The sequence below is a fragment of the Siniperca chuatsi genome, linkage group LG12 (genome assembly GCF_020085105.1).
Source record: "Siniperca chuatsi isolate FFG_IHB_CAS linkage group LG12, ASM2008510v1, whole genome shotgun sequence".
Taxonomy (NCBI): domain Eukaryota; kingdom Metazoa; phylum Chordata; class Actinopteri; order Centrarchiformes; family Sinipercidae; genus Siniperca; species Siniperca chuatsi.
The window spans coordinates 15,132,740-15,152,052 of NC_058053.1; the positions used below are offsets into that span (position 1 = coordinate 15,132,740).

General features: G+C 39.4%; 1 protein-coding gene across 7 annotated transcripts; it reads right to left on the reverse strand.

Annotated features, from left to right (window-relative positions):
- Window positions 1–1,113: 1,113 nt before the first annotated feature.
- Window positions 1,114–19,212, reverse strand: atf2 (activating transcription factor 2). Of its 7 annotated transcripts, XR_006380176.1 has the most exons (14): window positions 19,065–19,212; window positions 18,328–18,400; window positions 16,790–16,886; window positions 16,585–16,703; window positions 16,344–16,469; window positions 15,715–15,893; window positions 14,526–14,640; window positions 13,054–13,182; window positions 12,755–12,847; window positions 9,638–9,874; window positions 9,033–9,239; window positions 6,198–6,303; window positions 3,518–3,609; window positions 2,993–3,132 (listed from the first exon to the last, which is right to left on the reverse strand). XR_006380176.1 is itself a non-coding variant. In XM_044217184.1 (13 exons), exons 2-13 carry the CDS (start codon window positions 18,373–18,375, stop codon window positions 2,909–2,911), a joined length of 1,680 nt encoding a protein of 559 aa, XP_044073119.1. In that variant the 5' UTR covers window positions 18,376–18,400; window positions 19,065–19,211; the 3' UTR covers window positions 1,114–2,908. The 7 variants fall into 7 exon arrangements, 6 of the variants coding, with proteins under 6 accessions (XP_044073119.1, XP_044073120.1, XP_044073121.1 ...); XM_044217184.1 differs by lacking the exon at window positions 3,518–3,609 and having other exon boundaries at window positions 1,114–3,132; window positions 19,065–19,211; XM_044217185.1 differs by lacking the exons at window positions 3,518–3,609; window positions 19,065–19,212 and adding an exon at window positions 18,977–19,050 and having other exon boundaries at window positions 1,114–3,132.
- Window positions 19,213–19,313: the final 101 nt, after the last annotated feature.

A 19,313-nucleotide genomic window follows, 5' to 3' on the forward strand; every position in this document is an offset into this window, starting at 1 on the left:
AGAACAGAAAAAGCAGTAGATTGCCATTTTAGAGCAGTACAACGACCTCACAATTGTATTTAAGTGCAGTGCTTCAGTAAATGTACTAATTTATTTTTCATTGGCTGGTCCAAATAATTGCACCCATGGCAATCAGCAATCTTCTTAATATCAGCAGTGGACAATAACTAAGGACATTCACTCAAGTATTCTACTTAAGTACAGTTGTGAAGTACTTGTACTTCATTTGAATATTTCCATTTTATGATACTTCATACTTCTACTCCACTACATTTCAGAGGGAAATATTGTACTTTTTACTCCACATGTATCTGTCGGCTATATTTACTAGTTACTTTGCAGATTAAGATTTTACACAAAAAACACATAATCAGGAAATAAAATATGATTGAATTATTTTTTATTAAACTATCCAGCAGTATATAAAGTTGTTAAAATTAGCTCCAGCATGAACATATTTTTAATGTAAATCTAAGTACATTGTGCTGATAATATTTCTGTACTTTTATTTAAGTAACATTTTGAATGCAGGAGGTATATTGTTTAATTGGGGTAGTTTTACTGAAGTAAAAGAATACTTCTTCTACCAATGCCTACGTTCTCAATTATAGAAAGGGTGAGGATAAAATCACTAAATCCGTCCATGATGAGGAAAATTCACTGTGGTTGTAGTAAAATATTTGAGAAAGTACAGAAACTGTCAGTTCCTCCACTTGACTAATATTTCATCAAAAACATGGTCAACTCTAGATCGTCCACAAGGTGGCAGAATACACCACAAGAAATGTTTTTGTGCAACAGTTTTAGTCTTGGCACTTCAGTTCACATCAATATACAGTTTGGTGTGAAATGTTTTATGTCAAAGCTACAATGAGACACTGTCCTGGTGAGGACTGGGCTTGCCCACTATTGCTAAAATTATTATTATAATTATTTAATGTTACACATTATCATTATTTAACGATTTAATGATGTAATAATTATCATCATATTGTTAGAAACATAACAGAGCCATTTATTGGCTATTAGACAATTCGCATATTCAGAGTTTTTTCCATCTGTAGTTCATTCTGGTGAAATCAGACTGGAGAATTAAATGGAAGCAAAGCTGGATTTTAAAGAGATATTAAAAGGTTTATTACAACAACTTATCAATTCAAATTTATACAGAACTTTCACAAGTTACAAGTACACTTTCAACACAGTATCACACCCCTTTGTAGCAGTTAAGCCAAGGTAAAAACAAATAACCAAAGCTTTCATAAACTTAGAGCCACAACTCAAGTTGAAACAACTTGTTTAATGATATTTATCTGGCTGAGACATTATGGAATAAACAGTTAAATTCTCGCAGAGAATTATTATCTCATGCAGATAGCACATAACAGTAAAATTTTAAAAAATCATACTTCAAGAAAACAATGTGTTAGCTTCTCGTAAAACTACACAGTAGTAAGCCAGTACAGACTAAGAGAAAAGGGAACGTGACTTCATGGTGTGATTTGCTTCCTACTATTATTTCAATGATGAAATGCACACAATTCTTACAAGCAGTTGTAGTGTTACTCTAATATACATGACGTGATTCCAGTTCACATCTGAATGCTTTAATTTTACATGACGATGTATGGAGTCAGGGAGAGGCCTATCCTAATGACTGAAAGATTGTTAAGATCAGTTTTTAACTGCTAACAGCGTTAATGTGATCAACAGGGCTCAGCTACTGAATCCAGACTATTCTATAAAAAAAACAAAGTACATAACACCTAGAAAGATTACATACAATGTATCATTGATGTTTGTTTTTTGTTTTTTTACAATGTTTTCTTAAAAATGTCATCTACAATTGCAATCATGAAAACAGCATAATGTCCTTACGTGTTCTGCATTAGACACTAAAGCTATAAACAGTCACGTATAAAGCAAAGACAGTATACAAAGCAAGATATTTCCTTACTGAGGAACTATGTTCATGAGACCCTTAATCTGAGAGGACAGCGATCAACTCAGGCTAATCTGCATTAAAAATGTACGGAAGTCATTTATACAAAAACATTAATGGCACTGAATGAAGTCAACATCACCATGATTGAGTAGTGTAAAATGTACTGCAATCCTACAATCACTGCTTCAGGAACAATCAGACTACAGATGGAATGTTAATGAAATAACACGCATTTCTAACCAGCTCACCTCCATAAGACTATTTTTACAAGCAGAGGTGAGCTCAAACATTCAAACTGCACGATGCGACTACAGCTGATCTCACAGAAAAGTTGTCAAATTTAAAATCTAATTCAGCCATTTACATTTGTGTAATAGTGACAGTATTCATATCTACTGTTAAAAAGCTGCCAGTACTTAACATGTGGACTGTCAAACTCTGAAAAGGTAAACCCGTCATCTCTCAAAATGTGCAAAATGGAAAAAGCAAATTATATTTAAAAAAAGTGACTGCTCTTTATGTACGTTCATCATAAAGATAGTGCTTAGAAAAGTCATGAAAACAAACAAGCTAACTAATTATAAATGAGCTACAACACACTTTGGTAATGTCTCTAACGATTCACTGATCAACGTTCAGGCTGATCGCTTTCAAATAAAAACATATGTAGGGATAATAAATAAGTCACACAAATACAAAAACATTTTAGAACCAAGTGTTTTACATCTTACACCTAAAGTGCCTGTTCTTTTGTCTTCAACAATTCCAGAAACAACATTGCATTTTTAAAAGCATTGCCAACAGAGGACAAAATGGACCAAACATAAACAAACCAATCAAGAATAAATTAAAAACAGTGCGATCCAAACTGAAGCTGAGAGAGAATCCCTTTCCTCTGTTTGTTAGAGAGATTGAAGAGGCAACAGCGCTCCAGTGTTGACGCTCGGGCACAGTTTGGGACGATCAACTCCCTGAAGGCTGAGACTGGGTGGCGCCCCTCCGCGGCTGGCTCTCCTCTGTGCTCTGGTTTGATGTGGCGGCGGCAGCGGTGGACGGGGCGGAGACGGCCGGGGTCGTGGAGGAGGAGCTGACCCCGTTGGAGGTGCTGACGGAGCTGTGCTGGATGGCCTCGTTCTGGGGGCTGCTGGGGACGGACATCTCCTCGCAGCTCTCATCTTTCTCAGAGACTGTGTTGGAAAAGATGAGAAAATAACCGCTGAAGAAGCTCGTACCATTATAATGTTTGGATTTTCTTACATCGCTGTTTCCTGCCGTTTTAATTAACAGCATTTACCTGATATAATCCAGGAAGGCTCGGGAAAGCTTTGTCACGTAGGCCTAATCAGATGTAAAAGAGCTATTTGCATGTGGTGTATGCAAACCGTTTCATTAATCCCCATAATGCTACTTCTGCACCCCTTCCTTTAATTAAAGCTCCAATGTCAATTTAAACCCACATCATAAGGGTACATTACATTCTGGGGCATGTGGCAGTGTTTCCCAGCCCTAACTGCATTCTCATTTGTTTTTTGTTACCTTGCCAACTACTGCAGCGACAGATGATTACAGCACCTGATTTTAATGATGCTCACACTGGAGAGTAGGGAAGACTTGGAGTCGAAATGCCACCAGCTGTTAGGCAGTTGCATTGAATTAATTGGATCCTGATGGAAAAAAAAAAGACTCTACTCTCATGCTCTGTTTCGTAAAGGAATAAGGAGCACAGCGATAATTAATATTGTTAATGATATGAAGTCACTTGTTATGGCACTTTGTAATTAATGACCGGGTTTTGCATTTGAGAATGTAAATACAGATTCCATAGCAAGAGGAAGCAATTAAAGTGCAATACAAATGTCTTCACATTAGAGGCTTCATCCGCCTTCTTGACTGGACTTTGACCGTGTGATTTAGTGGAAGTGAATGTCAAAGCGCTATAAACTGCCTTGCTGTTTTACTATGCAGAAGGTCAACCTCAGAATAAATCAGCTTGGTGGTTTTGTTCCATGTTCAAATGAGCATTATTACTCCTAACGACATTAAGGAGCGGCTGGCTGATATATCATAATACTCAGAAATTCTGGTTCCCTGGACAGCCAGAGCTTCTTTCTGCTCTCTTGGTTTCTGAAGTGGGCTTCGCTGTAAGCAGATGGACAGCTTGTTGTGCCAAGTGAAAGCGTGTCCTGGCTTGTTTGTGGGGCAGTTTGGGTAATTTCCTCCCACCTGCTATGGCTATGCCTAGGCAGGACGATGAAGGATATTACCAGGTCTGGAGGGCAGTGTAGCCTTACGGGATATGTAACACTATGAAAATGGAGGGCTTGATGAGGCCTTTACATGAGTGAGGGCCACGGATCAGTCAGAATTAAATAACATCCTTTACTAATTAGCAAGATAGATTATTTCAGTGATTCCAAACCAGAGGTACTAGTGCCCCAGGGTGTACTCACGCAGTTGCCAGGGGGGGACGGGCAAAGATTGTGAAGTAGCTCAGCTAATTTGAAAAAACAGAAATTACGATTTCATTTAAAAATATTGAGCCAGTCGTTAACACCTGTAAATTGCATGTTGACTGAAGGTGCGCGAAAACTAGTTAACAAGAAAGCAGAGACGGTTAAACAGTTAGCTGAAAGTAATGAATTAACAGTTCAAATAGGTAACTGTAATAGTAGTAACTATTTTACTACTTGAAATAGTGACAAAGCTCACAGTAGAAGATAAAATGTGAAATATATAGCTAGAAGTAATGGATAAAAAGCTGAAATAGCTAGAAAACTGTCCAGCTTCTACCACCCTAAGTGGCAGTAGTACAAATGCAAACTTGACCAAACCGACCAAAACATTGACATTTCAATTGTATGAAATAAATATTGTAACAATATCCATTTTTATATGATCAGTGGTGTCAAACAACATCCAGTTAAAATCAGTTCAAATGAACACATTTGGAACATGATGAGTGGTGTTGATGAAGAGGTACTCAAGCTCATCTGATTGGGCTGTGGGGGTACATCAGACAATGAAGGTTGGGAACCGCTGGATTATTTCATTCTGCCATTCATTTTCACCCTCACGTTAGTTGGCTTTCCTTCTCTGCTCGGCAAACACCTACCCCACCTGTCATCATGAGCCAAACTGATGAACTGGGGGTATTTGGATGAGGTTATATTTTCCCAAACAGGGTAAAAAGTGCTCCAAATGTCATCCTTCACAAAAGGTCTAGAAACACAAGACAGACGTCCTCTGCAAACACATGAGCAAGATGACCCAATTCATCTGCGGATCTTGCTTAAAAACAATCCACGATACCAAATGAGACCTGGCTCTGACAGCCCACTCTAGCCTGGAAACCATCAGTCCCATAATTCACATGACGCGTGTCAGTGGGATGGTTAGCAATAAGGGATACATAATGAACAGCCTAGCTTGGTGGACACCCCACAACGAGAATGCTCTGCAGTCTTGTCAAGCTTGCTGCTTTAATGGACTCATTTCAGAGGCAATCATTGTCAATACAAGTCAGCGGAGGCGTTTAGAGCACAGTGGAGAAGTGGCTTGGAGCACACTTGTTCTCGTTGCATACTGGCTCATCTGTGAGGGAAGGGGAGTTATGACCAAAAAATCAGAATGACAGAAACCCAGGTCTCCGGAAACGAAGAAATATTGGTGATATAATTCTAAAATGAGACCATGTGATGAACAAGAACTGGCATGGAGACGACACTGTACGGGCTGACAAGAGGAAATTTAAATGAAGAGGTTGCAAACGGCAGAACCTCTTGCATATTCAAATATTTATAAAGATGATCATTGTATGTAAGCTGAGGACATTACAAGTTACATTTTAATTACCATATGTAGGCGTTGCAAAAAGAGACCGTGCTTTCGTATCCATTTCTTGACAAAGCAAGCATTTGGTTTCTGCAGACATTTAGCTTCATCTGACAAATGTTTATTTAGGTGTCATATGAGGAGAAAACAATTTCTGTCTTGTGGATACCACCTGTGGCCTCTTGAAAGGACTCGGACAATGCCGCCAGTGAGAATTTGTCTGCAACAACACTGTCCATAAATATCTAAACTTTTGCAAAGTTAAAATAAATAAATAAATAAAAAAAATAGGGATCTTCTATGTCAATAGCTCTTTCTGTTTGGCCTTAAGTGAGACATGTCCTTCTAGTGGTTAGCTGGAGCTCATTTTACACGCGTTTCACTGGAAGCCTCGGGCTGAGAATAATGGAGCATTACTCACTGTGATAGCCAGATTTCTTCTGCATGGCGGTTACAGGGCAATCTTTATGAGCCAGAAGAAGCTGCTTCAGCTGAGCCACTTCGTTTCTCAGCAGGGTGACTTCACTCTTTGGGAGAGAGGAGACACACAACAGCACTCAATAAAATGGTCACTCTGGAACATACAGTATGTCAGATTATAACAGGAAGACAAACAGACGACATGTGCATATAGTTCAAATCTGTAAAAACGATTTTCCAAAACCAGATAGAGGTCAGATTTTTAGCTAATTAAAATATCAATGAGAGCCTTTATTCATTTAATTACAAAGTTTTAACCTTATGTTTGAAATAGAGCCCCTGATACTGATATTTGAGAGTTACAAAAATTTGATAACAATGTATTGGCCATTAGTCTTTTGTTTTTAAATAAACATATAACATATGGAACACAAACATTTTTTTAAGGATCACTTAAAATTAGTTGTTTTTTTTTTAAAGAATTGTGACCAAGTTATGTACTGAGCGGGGCATTTTACACGTTTAACGTGTTAGTGCACTCTGGTGGACCAACTATGTAGTGATGACAATGTTTCTACATTATCTCAAAAATATTTTTAGCTTTAATTACTTTCTGGCCCACATTTAAACGGATACTAAAGTATATGCAAAAAGAAAATGTCGGCAAATGTGTCGGCCCGCCTGACTTATCGGTCTAGCTCTAGTCTGAAACTCAAACAAGGTAGCTAGATTAAGACTTAAGTCTGAACAGGATCCCAAGCCACATATTAACACAAGTAAAAATACATCCCAAAACCTGCATGTTGAATGTGGCTTTGTGCCCTCTCTACATGAATAGCTGTACCTTTTATCCACCATGGGAGTTTAATGCCAATTATTAATGGGATCACCGGGATAAATTCTCAAGACCTCCTTTGCACAGTAAGCAGACGACCACTACATTACTGCAGATAAACTCATTTCCCCCCACGAGAAACAGGGTCACACAGGGAAAGGTAACAACATAATGAATGAATTCAGAATAAAGTATGATGCACTTCTTCATTTATGTTTTTCCTGCACAATAATTATGGGCCTTCACTGGCTACCGACCCGCACATTTGTCAGAGGTGATCTGTTCAGATTGTCAGTGCAACTTTTTAGATGCTGCTGAGATTTACACTCTTGTGTCATTACAGCTCCCATGGGAGCTGAGGATTTCTGCATGTCGTAAAAGGGAGCCACATTACGCTGAAGGTGACTTTAACTGGATTTAGAGCGGCCAGGGGCCCGCGGAACACCCAGTGGCAGATTTAAGCTCCTTCTCTTCTCCTTTAAAAGGACTATGGGCGGCTTAATCTATTAGTCTAAAAGCAGCCAATTTATTTGATTCCATCTGTTTAGTCTTGCTGGTGTTGGCAGGGCTAAGCTATTGTAAGACAGATTTAAACACAGCTGGAAGGAGCGTATGTATCACATGTAGCCAATGCCATATTCACTGCGCTTCCACCATGTCTGCTGCCAGTTGCAGCCAATATAAACACCGGCGTTCCTTTAAAAATGCACCTTCCACTCCGCTACAGGGAAGCCCACAAGATAGACTTGTAGACAAAAGTCAGAAATGTCAACATCCATGCCAAAATGCTGTTTCATTATTGGATGTGAAAAAAAAAAAAAAGAATACTACTTTTACAGCTTAGCGGTGAAAATACAAAGTGTTTGGTTGATTTACAAATGCATTTACACAGAACATGAAGGAAAAACCATGACAGTAATACTGCCACTGACGCTACTGCAACAGTAACGTCAAACTGCATCACATCTAAAATTTTAAACCGGACTAAACTGGACTTTTGAGAGTTAAACTTGTTTCTAACTTTGTAAATGAATCGAAACTGAGCAAATGGGCCTTGGGTGATGCTGGAAGCCCTGTGAGCTGCCTGGTCTGACACCTCATTAAAAAGCCAGTTAAGGATGATGTTAAAATAATTGTGCATCATTAGAGGCAGTTTCACTGATCAGCTGGGCCATGTCAGCATGGGGGTTTTAACAAAAACTGCACTGCTGATTAATGCTTTCATATAAAGCGCCTCTTTTATTCTCTGCCACATGTTGTTCCCTTCTTTGTAGTTAACAGTGATGCGATCTGTTTATAACCCCATTCACACACCTATCCTCCCCCTTTCATCCAACTATATTTAAATTAAATCTCACCAAGCGCACCCATGACAAGTGGTGATAACTTGTTTTTGAACCCGATATTAACGCCACGAACGCATTTATTTTCAATTGCCGTCTGTCCCCTCCTCCACCATCCACATCTTACTCTGCTTTCATAGAAAAATAAGACAGTGAGCAAATAAACACCACATCTCATTTAATTGTCTGGAACACCGATGTGCCGCACCCCCGGCTCACACTTATCAACAGAGACAGCAGATACATGAACTGTTTCGAACTTGTCAGCATCAGATCCTAATTGCTTCCAGCAAAATGAAGGTTCAAAAAGACACCTTTCCCTAAGAGATTTTTGAGGCCATTCAGTAAACTGCTGAGACAGAAGCTAAGACACGCTTGTGTGCGGCTGACATCTGGAGGATACATCTTTATTGACAGGGACATATCGAGTAAAGGGCTCACACACCGCTGCTGTCACACGGCAGCTCTTCCTAATCGGCTTTAATGACTTCATCACCACAGAAGAGGGAAAAGTCTGTGTACACACGCTTACACCAACAGCACACAATGATAAACATAAATAGACATGCATACATACATACATACATACATACACAAACCGACACATTGACGTAGCTGTTGTTACATTCAGTGGCTGAGGGGAAGTGGAAAAGAGCACCTGTAGTTGTCCGTTCATGGAGTTGAGGTCGTCAGCCTTCTTCTCCAGAGACTGGACCCACACTTTCCTCTTCTGCCTACAGCGAGAGGCTGCAGCTCTGTTACGCTCCAGGAACTTGCGCCGTTTCTCATCGGGGTCTTCACTTGTGGTTCTGCGCCGCCGACCCCCTGTGCTTGGAGGGTTTTGCGGAGGGGGCACTGGGGAAGCCTGAACAATAACAACAACAACAATAATAACAATAATAATAATAACCATAATAATATAAAAACAATAACAGAACAAAACCACCACCACATCTGTAATGTGCTGCTGACATCACTGTGCAGCACTGAATATTGCACACTGAGTAACTGAACTGGTGTGGTTACTGTCAATAATCACATTATGAACTCAGTATAGTTGCCTTTACATGATGATCAGGAAAAGTAATTTTACATAGTAACCCATTTGATATGTGAGTTTACACACAGAAAGATGTAACATAATCAAATCCAGCTTCAGGTCTTCTTAACATCACGTTCAAACAACTGCCATATTAGGCTGTTGTGCTTACAAAAGGCTTGTAAGCACAAGTAGGTCCCTATACTGTAGCTGTGAATACTTACAGGTGTCTCTGTGGTGGAGGTGGCTGGCTGCTGAAGGGAATGGGGAGAGGGTTCCTCAGTCGTAGGCAGGTGAGGAGCCGAAGCAGGAGTCAGGACTGCGGTTGGGGCTGGAGTTGGGGTTGGGGTCGGAGCAGGGGAAGTGGGAGCAGCAGTGTGGGTTACAGCGCTGCTCTGGACTTCACCACCATCTCCATTGGTTACCTGAGGAAGCTGCTGGCTTAACGTGGCTTTCAGTTTCTGGTAAGAGAGTTCAGCACAGGGAAAACAGTCATGACATGCTCATCCAAAGAAATGGTTGGTACAAGAGGAAAACTATATTCAATTACGTAAAAACAGTAAAAAGGAGCTCATGCTGACAGCAGACCATTTTTGCTATTTCATCCTTTATCATTCAATAAAATGTATGTATGTATGTATGTATGTATGTATGTATGTATGTATGTAAGTATGTAAGTAAGTAGTAGAATAACAAAATTTATTTTCACTGGCTGTTAAACAATGATTTCCACCTTAGCAATGAACCTAGTTGTGACAGACAAACAAGGTTATTATAATTAACAAAGACTGCAACTACAATAAAAAAAACAACTGTTAAATCAAATGAAACACTAGAATTTTTTTTTATTAAAACTGAAAATGATCTGAAATTCAAATCAGGTCCTTCAATTCTAATCTTTCATTAGACTAAAACAAAGTAAGCATGAGGCCCAAATGTTTTCATAAACTAACAGAAGTCTTTTGACAGCTATTGAGAACTTGAAATGAAATGGGAGACCAAAGAAATTACCTAAAAATACCTCAACGTCTTATAAAGATGTGTGCAGAAAGAAGTTGAAAAAAGTGGTGCCTAAAGATGGCCAACAGCACCAGACCTAGCATGAGTATTAAGCAGTTAGTGAACAGACTGCAACATCTTGCTTCGATGAAGCTACTGAGTTTAGAGCAGTCAGCAGAGAACAAGAAGAGAGGTATCACCGCTGACATTATTATCAAGGATGGTTACTAGACTATGTGAATAATGAAGGCTATTTCACATAGTATAATAACCATCCTTGAATTCTACAAGTACTTTGGTATTTAATTTCCTCCCCGAATTAAGGTTATAAAATTAAAAAATAAATCAAATAAGTCAAGAAAAACTGACACTAAGAAGAAATCCTGTAATAGAGAAGAAACTTGAACTAATTTTAAAAAGTAGAATTAAAATAACCTTGCAAAGACACAAGGCAAAACCTAAACTGTCTGATGCAAGCATGCAACACACTCCTCACATTTATTTTGCATATGTTTATCTGGATACCAAAGGTGATGGACATCCACGGCACATAATGTGACCCAAACTATAAAAATGGACTTTTCTGAACATTGACTAGGACTGCAAACGATACACACAAACATAGCCCATTCACAGAAAATATTTCTCTACATATTGGCGTCCATGATTCACAGGACAATTCTTCTAGTATCAAACACTGAGCAAACAAGGTGAAAGTGAATGAGCCTTTCGAAGCAATAACAAAGTGAGAGGGAATACATTTACATGAGAAAACAGAGGACCACATTATTCTAACAACTACCTTTGCCAGACCAATCTATCTACCAAATTAGTTTATCGTGTAATACCCTTCCAGAAGCTCTTCTGGCAGAAACAAGATATTATTTTCTTGGAATGGCCCATAGAAAGAGGGAAAAGCCAGTCAGATTCATATTTCATCTCTGCCATGGAAACCTCATCAGTGTAATAACCCTCCATCTCATGGGTGTTATTCAACCATCTGCTACTATATTACTTATCTTTATTTTGCAACTAATTAACAGCATAATCTTCTAAATTCAGCAAGTTAATTATCATTATTGTGGTCTTTGCAGCATCATCAGTCCTTGTAAAGTGCCGTCTCTGTGCCCCCTGAGAGCCGGGTGGGGGCGGGGAGCAGGCAGGTTGAGCGGGGGTCTGTTTTCTTTGACGCGGGCTCATTAGGTGTTTGCTGATGAGCTGAGTGCGGTGGGAAGCACCGGGAGTAAGAGGGGGAGATGCAGGTCAGACAAGATTCTGCTGAACAAAAGGTTCCATGCAGGGTGAGGCCGACTTAATGTGCCTCGCTGAGCGTGTGCCAGGATGCCCCCAGCTGGCTTTCGCTGGTAGCCCCCCTCCGGTTGGTCCCGGTGACGGCGTGCTGAGCACAACGCTGTCTCCGCGTTTGTCATCTCTCCGTACCCCATGATCCCCGACAACCCCCTCCCCTGCCCTCCCCCTCCCTTCCCTCCTTCTCGCCAGTCAGGATCAATCCTTCCTTCCCAGCACACGCACCTCCTCTCCGCAGTTTATCTGTTAATTTCCACAGGCGGAGCATGCTGCGAACACTTACAGGTTCTGTGATCCGTGCTTCATCACATTGCCACTGATCTCCCTCACAACACTTCATATCCCTGCCCTTCAACTATCTCTTCTTCTACAGAAGGACTTGGTTACAAGACTGCTATGACTGCCCTACAGAGAAATATTTGGAATATATAATATTATTCTGAATCAGTGGAGCTGCAACTAACGATTATTTTCATTATCGATTAATCTGTCGATTATTTTCTCAATTCATTCATTAATCATCTATAAAATGTCAGAAAATGGCGAAAAATGCCTGTTCTACTTTCTTAACATTATTTAACTTTTTTTTTTTAATCCTGTTTTGTAAAGAATGTTGGGCTGCATCTTTGCATGTAAGGTGCCCTACAAATAAAGTTACTACTACTACTACTATTATTATAGAGAAGAGAAGCTAGAACCAGCAAATGTTTAGCATTTTGTATAAAAAATTACAACAACGATTATTCGGTTAATTTTCTTCAACTAATTGTTGCGGCTCTATAAATCAGTAAAAAGTAATCAAATTTGAAAGAAATGTTAAATGGGAAAATCCAGTAATTAAAAATCTAACAACACAGTATTTGGAGTACTTCACAACCAGCCTTTCACTAGCGCCCTCATCTGGTCAAACAAAGCAACTGCTCGCTTATTGTCAAGCTCACTCATTACTTCAGTTGTTATTATCTCTCTCAGGTGGGAAATAACAGACTCAACATGGAAATAACATTTGATGTAAAAGAGGACATAATTAATACCAGCTTTGCTTCTGATTGGACGGGCTGTGGCTGTGGCGAGGGAGGTCCAGGGATCCCGGGGACATTAGGCACTACGGTGACAGGTCTGACAAGCTGACGGCAGAGACACAGAGACAGATCAGCACAGAGAAAATTAGTCTTCGGCAGTAAAAAGGCAGGCAGCACTCCCCCACAACACAAACACACACAACCACGGCAGGCTCTCAGAGTTTCCTCATATCTCAGCCTCATTAGGTTGGATGGCCTGTTATTTTGTGGAGGCAGCGCCACATGGAGATGCAGAGTGCACACTAATGAACCTCTGCCTGCCTGCGTGAGAGCATATGGACAGGGAAGCTGATGAGAGGATGGAGAGACACAAGTCGGAAGGCCAGAGCCAGGCCTCCTTTCGCAGCCACTGACAATGAGACCCAGGGAGGTGGGGAGAGCTGGAGAGGGAGAGAAAGAAGGGGGGGGGTGATTGAGTGAAAGGGAGGCCCACTGGTGGCTCGTGTTCTCCATCTACTTTTGCCCTCCTTTACTTGTCAACGGCTTCCCAATCCCCACAGACTGGGAAAATAGAGGTTTTTTTCCCTGCTGTGCCGCCATCAGGAGATAATCATCTGCTGCTCAGCGTTCCACACAGACAATCAGGACTACACTGAACAACAAGACAAGCTTCCACATGGGGGAGTGAAAAAGATAAAATAAAAAAAGACCTCCGTTTACAACATATTTCCTATATAAGACATTGTCATGGGTTGCAGTTATAATTGGTTTGCAAAAAATTTGTAGCATCGTCTTTCTGCTCTGCCAGAAATCAGGAGCATTGATTCTAATAGTACAAGGACAAATAGCAGTGAAGTATCCTGGACTGGAGCCTGCTGTGCCTCAGCCAAATCCTGTGTCTTTGCCACAGTGACACACAGTTGTACTCTGAAGTCCATTATTTCACTCAACCTCTACAGCTCTGAATTGGCTGCCAAATCTGAGGTGCCAAAGTTGTAAACAGTCCCTCTGTCCAAGTAAAGCAAAGAAAAAATGTGGTATTAATGTATCGCCACAGCATAAGTGTAGTCTGAATGTCACTTTAGAAGGACTTCAATTTTACTCATGTGAACATATTGTCCGTACAACATTTCAACTTTAAAATGTGAGTAAACTTGTGCCCAACAAAGCATAAAGTAATTCGACAGAGGCCAGTGGTTTTGTTATTCTACACCCTGGACTAAAATAGTAATCTAAAATTACTCGTCTTGAGAAATCAAATGCTTTGGTTCATTAGTTAGTTCATGGTTGTCCTTGGAAACAGCAGTCGATTTAGTGGTTGTTCTGGAGCTTTGCGATTTGATTGAAAGTTCCAGAACAGCTACTAAATGGACCTTGAGGGGAGATTGTTTGGTCAACAGCTGTTTTCAAGGTCAAGAATGAAATGAGACAGCCTTAAAGTGCTCAGGGGGAAAAAATGACATAAACATCTACAGTCCCATGACAACTGAGTTAACTCTATTTGCTGATGAAGATCATGTGATATGACTGAAAGCTCTAGAACAGCTATTAGATGGACCTTGAGGTGAGATTGTTTTGTCAACAAACACTTTCTTACTAATTTTCTTGTTAGTGACATCCCCATTTGGTCAGTGAGTAAAGGTCACCGCATGCATTCTTCATTCTCTGATGGTTTTAATCAAATAGTCAGCAAATTAAAGAAAAGATCTCATTTCAAAATTCTGCTTTAACACAAACACACTGAAACACAACATTAACATACTGGAACCAGCAGAACACTCACAGGGATTGTAGTTGGAATATGTACACTTGAGCTTGTAATAGACGCAGGTATAGCAACTGGCATGGTCTGGCCATTAGGCAGCTGTAAGAGCACAGGGAAAGTGCCAGACACCGGGCTGGAGGGGGAGAGAAAAGAAATCTTTGTGACTAACACACAAAACACAATCTGTAACAAATTAAAGACAAGGATGGCTATTAATATACCAACATTATGTCATAATCAGGCAACTTATGGAAATAAAGTGGAATTAAAACAAAATCAAAACTCAAAATACACCTGTTGCATAACAGGTTCAAGCAACATTATTCACATTAGACCCCATAAGTGACATCAGTCTTGCCCAGACATGGACTTCTGTTTTGGTAAAACACCTGGGATTATCACCAAATCATCTGTGTCTGGCTTCTCAAACATTCATTTAAATACAGGATATTTTTTAACTGTGTAAACCTTTCTTTAAAGTTGCATCTGGGCTATAACGTCTTATAATTGTTTTCATTCTGAAGCAGTTATTTTACTACCAAAAACATTAAAGGAAAAATTATTTTTTTCTATAAACTGGGTCCTTTTTTATCATTGCTTTGTCAATTATTTTAGTGGGTTTGGATAAAAAAATTCACTTAACCAGCTTAATTGCTGAGGTATGGGCCCATTGAGACTCCGCTGAACACAGATTTAGAATGATAATTTCATAATCCGTGTTCATGCGTCACAAACATAATTGTTTTGACAGATCTTTAACAATTTACCTCAACTCTAACCTATGAAACTTACTGTAGATGTGCTTTGTTTCACAAGCAGTTGATGATTATAATGGATATTTCACATGTACACATATTCATCTGGCTAGCTTGTGCTTCACTATACTCCAATCCACAATGCATTTTTCATTGACTCATCTTTCTCTACAGCTCAAACATGAGCAGGTATCTACTACGCCACATGCCAGCAACATTTGAGCACTTCATCACTGAACTGGAGCTATAAGTTCATATTTGAGCAATCCTGATGTTGTTCTTGAAGACGGGACTTAAGAGGTCTACAGCCAAAATTAAAAATTCCACAAAACAAGCACATGCTTCATGAAATATGAGCTCACCAAGACAAAACTGCACAAATATAAAAAATAAAAACAAAGATGACTTAATAAAACTATGAGTTTTAAAAATGGACGTTTTGAGTTACTTACACTATTGGCCTATTAGTGGATGGGACTTGGGTAATAACAGAGCTAGATGTTGGTGATGGGAGAGCTTGCTGTATTACAACATTAGCCTCTGAGGTTGCTAGAAGTACATTGGGAACTTGGAGAGATGCAGGATGGACTATAGTGGATGTTGGCAGTGAGGCTGGCTGCAAAGATAAGTCCTGAAAACATCATACAAGACCTTAGCTGCAGGAAGTGTTTAATGAACACCAGTTTCTTAAGTAAATGACTTATTATAATAAAATGATGGCCAAATTTCACTGTCTTCTTCTCAAAATTAGGAATAAAAGAGCTAAACAAATGGAACATTTTTTATAAATTTTAAGTAATCTCATATATCCCCTGAATTTCTATAGATAATAATTTTGTGCAGTACTTTTAGTATTTTTTCACACAAATATTATCATTGAAAGTTGAGACAAAGTCAAATTGAAACAAGCAAATAAGTTAATCACTTATTAAATTAATATTCATACCAGTGGAATATGAATTTCAGAGTAAATTGACAATTACAGAAGCAGGAGAACATATTTCATTCACTCTTCATGACAGCCTTGTAAACTCTCTGTGATTACCACAAGTACCAGAAACAGCTCATTCAAAGGCTTTACCTTGTCATCATTCGTAGTAGATTCGGGGTGAGGCAGAGGGCTATCTCGATGTGCCTCCATAGCTGTGGGTTCCTCAACTTTGTTGCGTATGATAGGTGTTGCAAGCGGTGACAAATCCAATGGTAACTACAGAAAAATAAGAATAATTCATCTGAATAAAACAGATCAGAGATAGCTAACTATGGGACAAACAGAAGTTAGATGATCTGCTGACAAGGAGTTTGACAGCAACAACAACAACCTTTTTAATGTCATCTTCAGTTGCTTTTTTGAAGTCATGGTCGAACGGACTTGCAAGTTCATTGAAGAGTCCAACCTCCTCGCAGTTCTTCAAAAAGCGGGTAGGTGTAGGGGTTTGGTCTGCAGTGGAGGAAAACTTTCAGTACAAAGACAGTAATGTAAACTATCAATTTACATCAAAATATCTCAATTTCAAGAGCACTTACCAGCAATGATGACACTGTCATTCCTTGCTGGGCCAAACTTCAGGGTCATCTCATGTTTGTGTTTGTGGACAGCCAAGTGATCCTCATTTGTAAATCTCTATGTAAGTTCAAAAACGAAAACAGATAGGACAATGAGACAGGATCAGCATGGATAAGATCTGCAGCGCCTGTTTATAGTTTAAGCTTTTAATAAAGATGCAGCAACTAAAGTTCGACAAACATCATGTCTTCTGTTAGTTGCAGGCGGCCATTTTAAACATCTTTACTGTCATTGCTCAGCTTAAGACAATTTTAACAAACACTTAACATTAGTTGCTGCACCTTATGAAAAGCTTGAAATATAAATGTGTGCTACAGGCACATGGAGCAATGACAGTTATGACAGTGTCATTTTGTCCACATTTACATATTAATGAGGGTAGTCTTAATGTTAGAAACACCTCTCGAAATCGGTATCAACAAAAACTGAACATTATAATCTTCATGAATTTAGGATTTTAGTTGACATTGCGAACACAGAGGTCATGTACTCATTTTGTCTCACATTTTTTCTTGGATTTTGGGGATCTGAAGTTCAGTTTATACTTACTTAATATACTTATACTATACTTAATTCAAACTCATAGTGAGTTTTTCAAAGGATGTTACCAGCACTTTTAAGACTCACTACCTGATGCCTTTTAGGCCAAAAAAAATAAATAAATAAGAAATACATTACTGAATAAACACAACAATACCTCTTCTAGAAATTAATTTCTGGCAGTGTGGAGAAAACTTTTCTTTAGACGTTTATGTGGGGAAAACTCTGGGACATGTAACTGTTTTGAAATGAATAAATTACAACATGTAAGAGCAGCTGAATAAGTTCAACATGGTAAACCATGCAAATTAACAATTATTTCCAGAATTCTTTCATGTCTCTTCAAAATTATCTTGGAGGTTTGAGGGGTTGACTGCTTGGACTGATGACTTCAGCATATTGAAGTAGCATATCCTGGCTATGGACTTGTCCAAGTTGAATGACCAACCGGGCAAAGCAAGCAACTTCCCCGTGGTGCCATATCACCTCCAGGGGCCCCCAGGTTCACTGTATGTCAGTTGCTTTTTGATAATTTGATTACTTGTAAATTTGTGTGGGAATCTGTACCACTAAAGAACAAAATCAACTGGGTCTGGCATTGTTACATAATCTGGTGGTCCTATCTACTTTAATATTTTACTTCACATAGTGCTGTGCTTGGTGCATTTTCTTTAATCAAGTTGTGTTTCATCCATTCAACAATTACCGCAAACTAAGTGACATACAGAAAAACAGTACTGATTGGTTTCTGGGTCTCTGTACAAAATATAATGAAGCTGCCACCTATAGTGGGCAGTGTGCACTGTACTTGATGGGAACTTTGAGGCAACAGGGGCCCAACAGCAAAAGTTGGCCCTGGAGCCCCGAAACAGGTTGATCCAGCCATAGGCCTGTCTATATACAGGTTAATTTAATATAGTGGCACAAAGTGACATATGTGATAACAGAGATGACTTACCTGTCCACACCCAGGAGCAGTACATTGGAAAGGTTTATCATCACTCATAGTAAGGGATTCCTGTTCTGTCACCCTGAAATAAAACAGGAAAAAGCACAAGCAGGAGTTAAATATCAGACCTAAAGATGTGTGTTAATGTGTAACAAGGGTTAACTGTTTGTAAATAAGACTATGGGTACTACAAGATGTAGAATAAATTAATTTCAGCCAATGTACAGAGCTGATATAATGTGTGACTAACGGGCGGTTGGAGTGGCACTGTGAAGGTGAAAGTCCTGAGAAAGGACAGCTAGAAATTTGGACAAAGCATTTCGATGATGGGCGGTTGCTTTGGTTGTTTACACCTCACTGTCATCATAAAAGACGCTAAATTCTCGGTCCATTTATTTTGGTCCGAATAAGCGGCTGAGGGAGACATCCTAAGCTATCCTCCGCTGACACTTCTACCGCTTTAAGTGTTGTAAATATAACTGCTCATCACGAAGACGCGTCACGCAAAACCGTTATTAGAGTGCGATTATGTGTTCCAGTCGCTTCCATGGAATAGCCTGAGCCCTGCGTTAACATACAACCGTCGCCATATTTGGACCTAAATATCACTGTAAACAGAAGACATGTCAACGTTTATTTCGAGGCCGTTTCATTGTACCGGAGCACAAGTCCCTCGCAGTGTCAGAAAAAAATGCCTTTTACAACAGCTTTGTACCCATTCACTATCACTTTATGTGGTCACTTACCCCTCAGCCACAACCCTTGATTTCCAAAATCCCACGTCTGTATAAATGTATCGCGAGAGCAGCCTGAGCTCTTCCGGTAACGTCACACTCGGATAGCGCCAGCGTCTGTAATGCTCTTACTGTCCTTGATCCTTATCAAGACGTTTTTGAACAGATATACAGGAAAATAATTTAAAGATTCTCTTCAGATATGTTTTAAGACAATATGCATTATACAAATACTCTGCTTTGAATAATAATTGGTCTGAT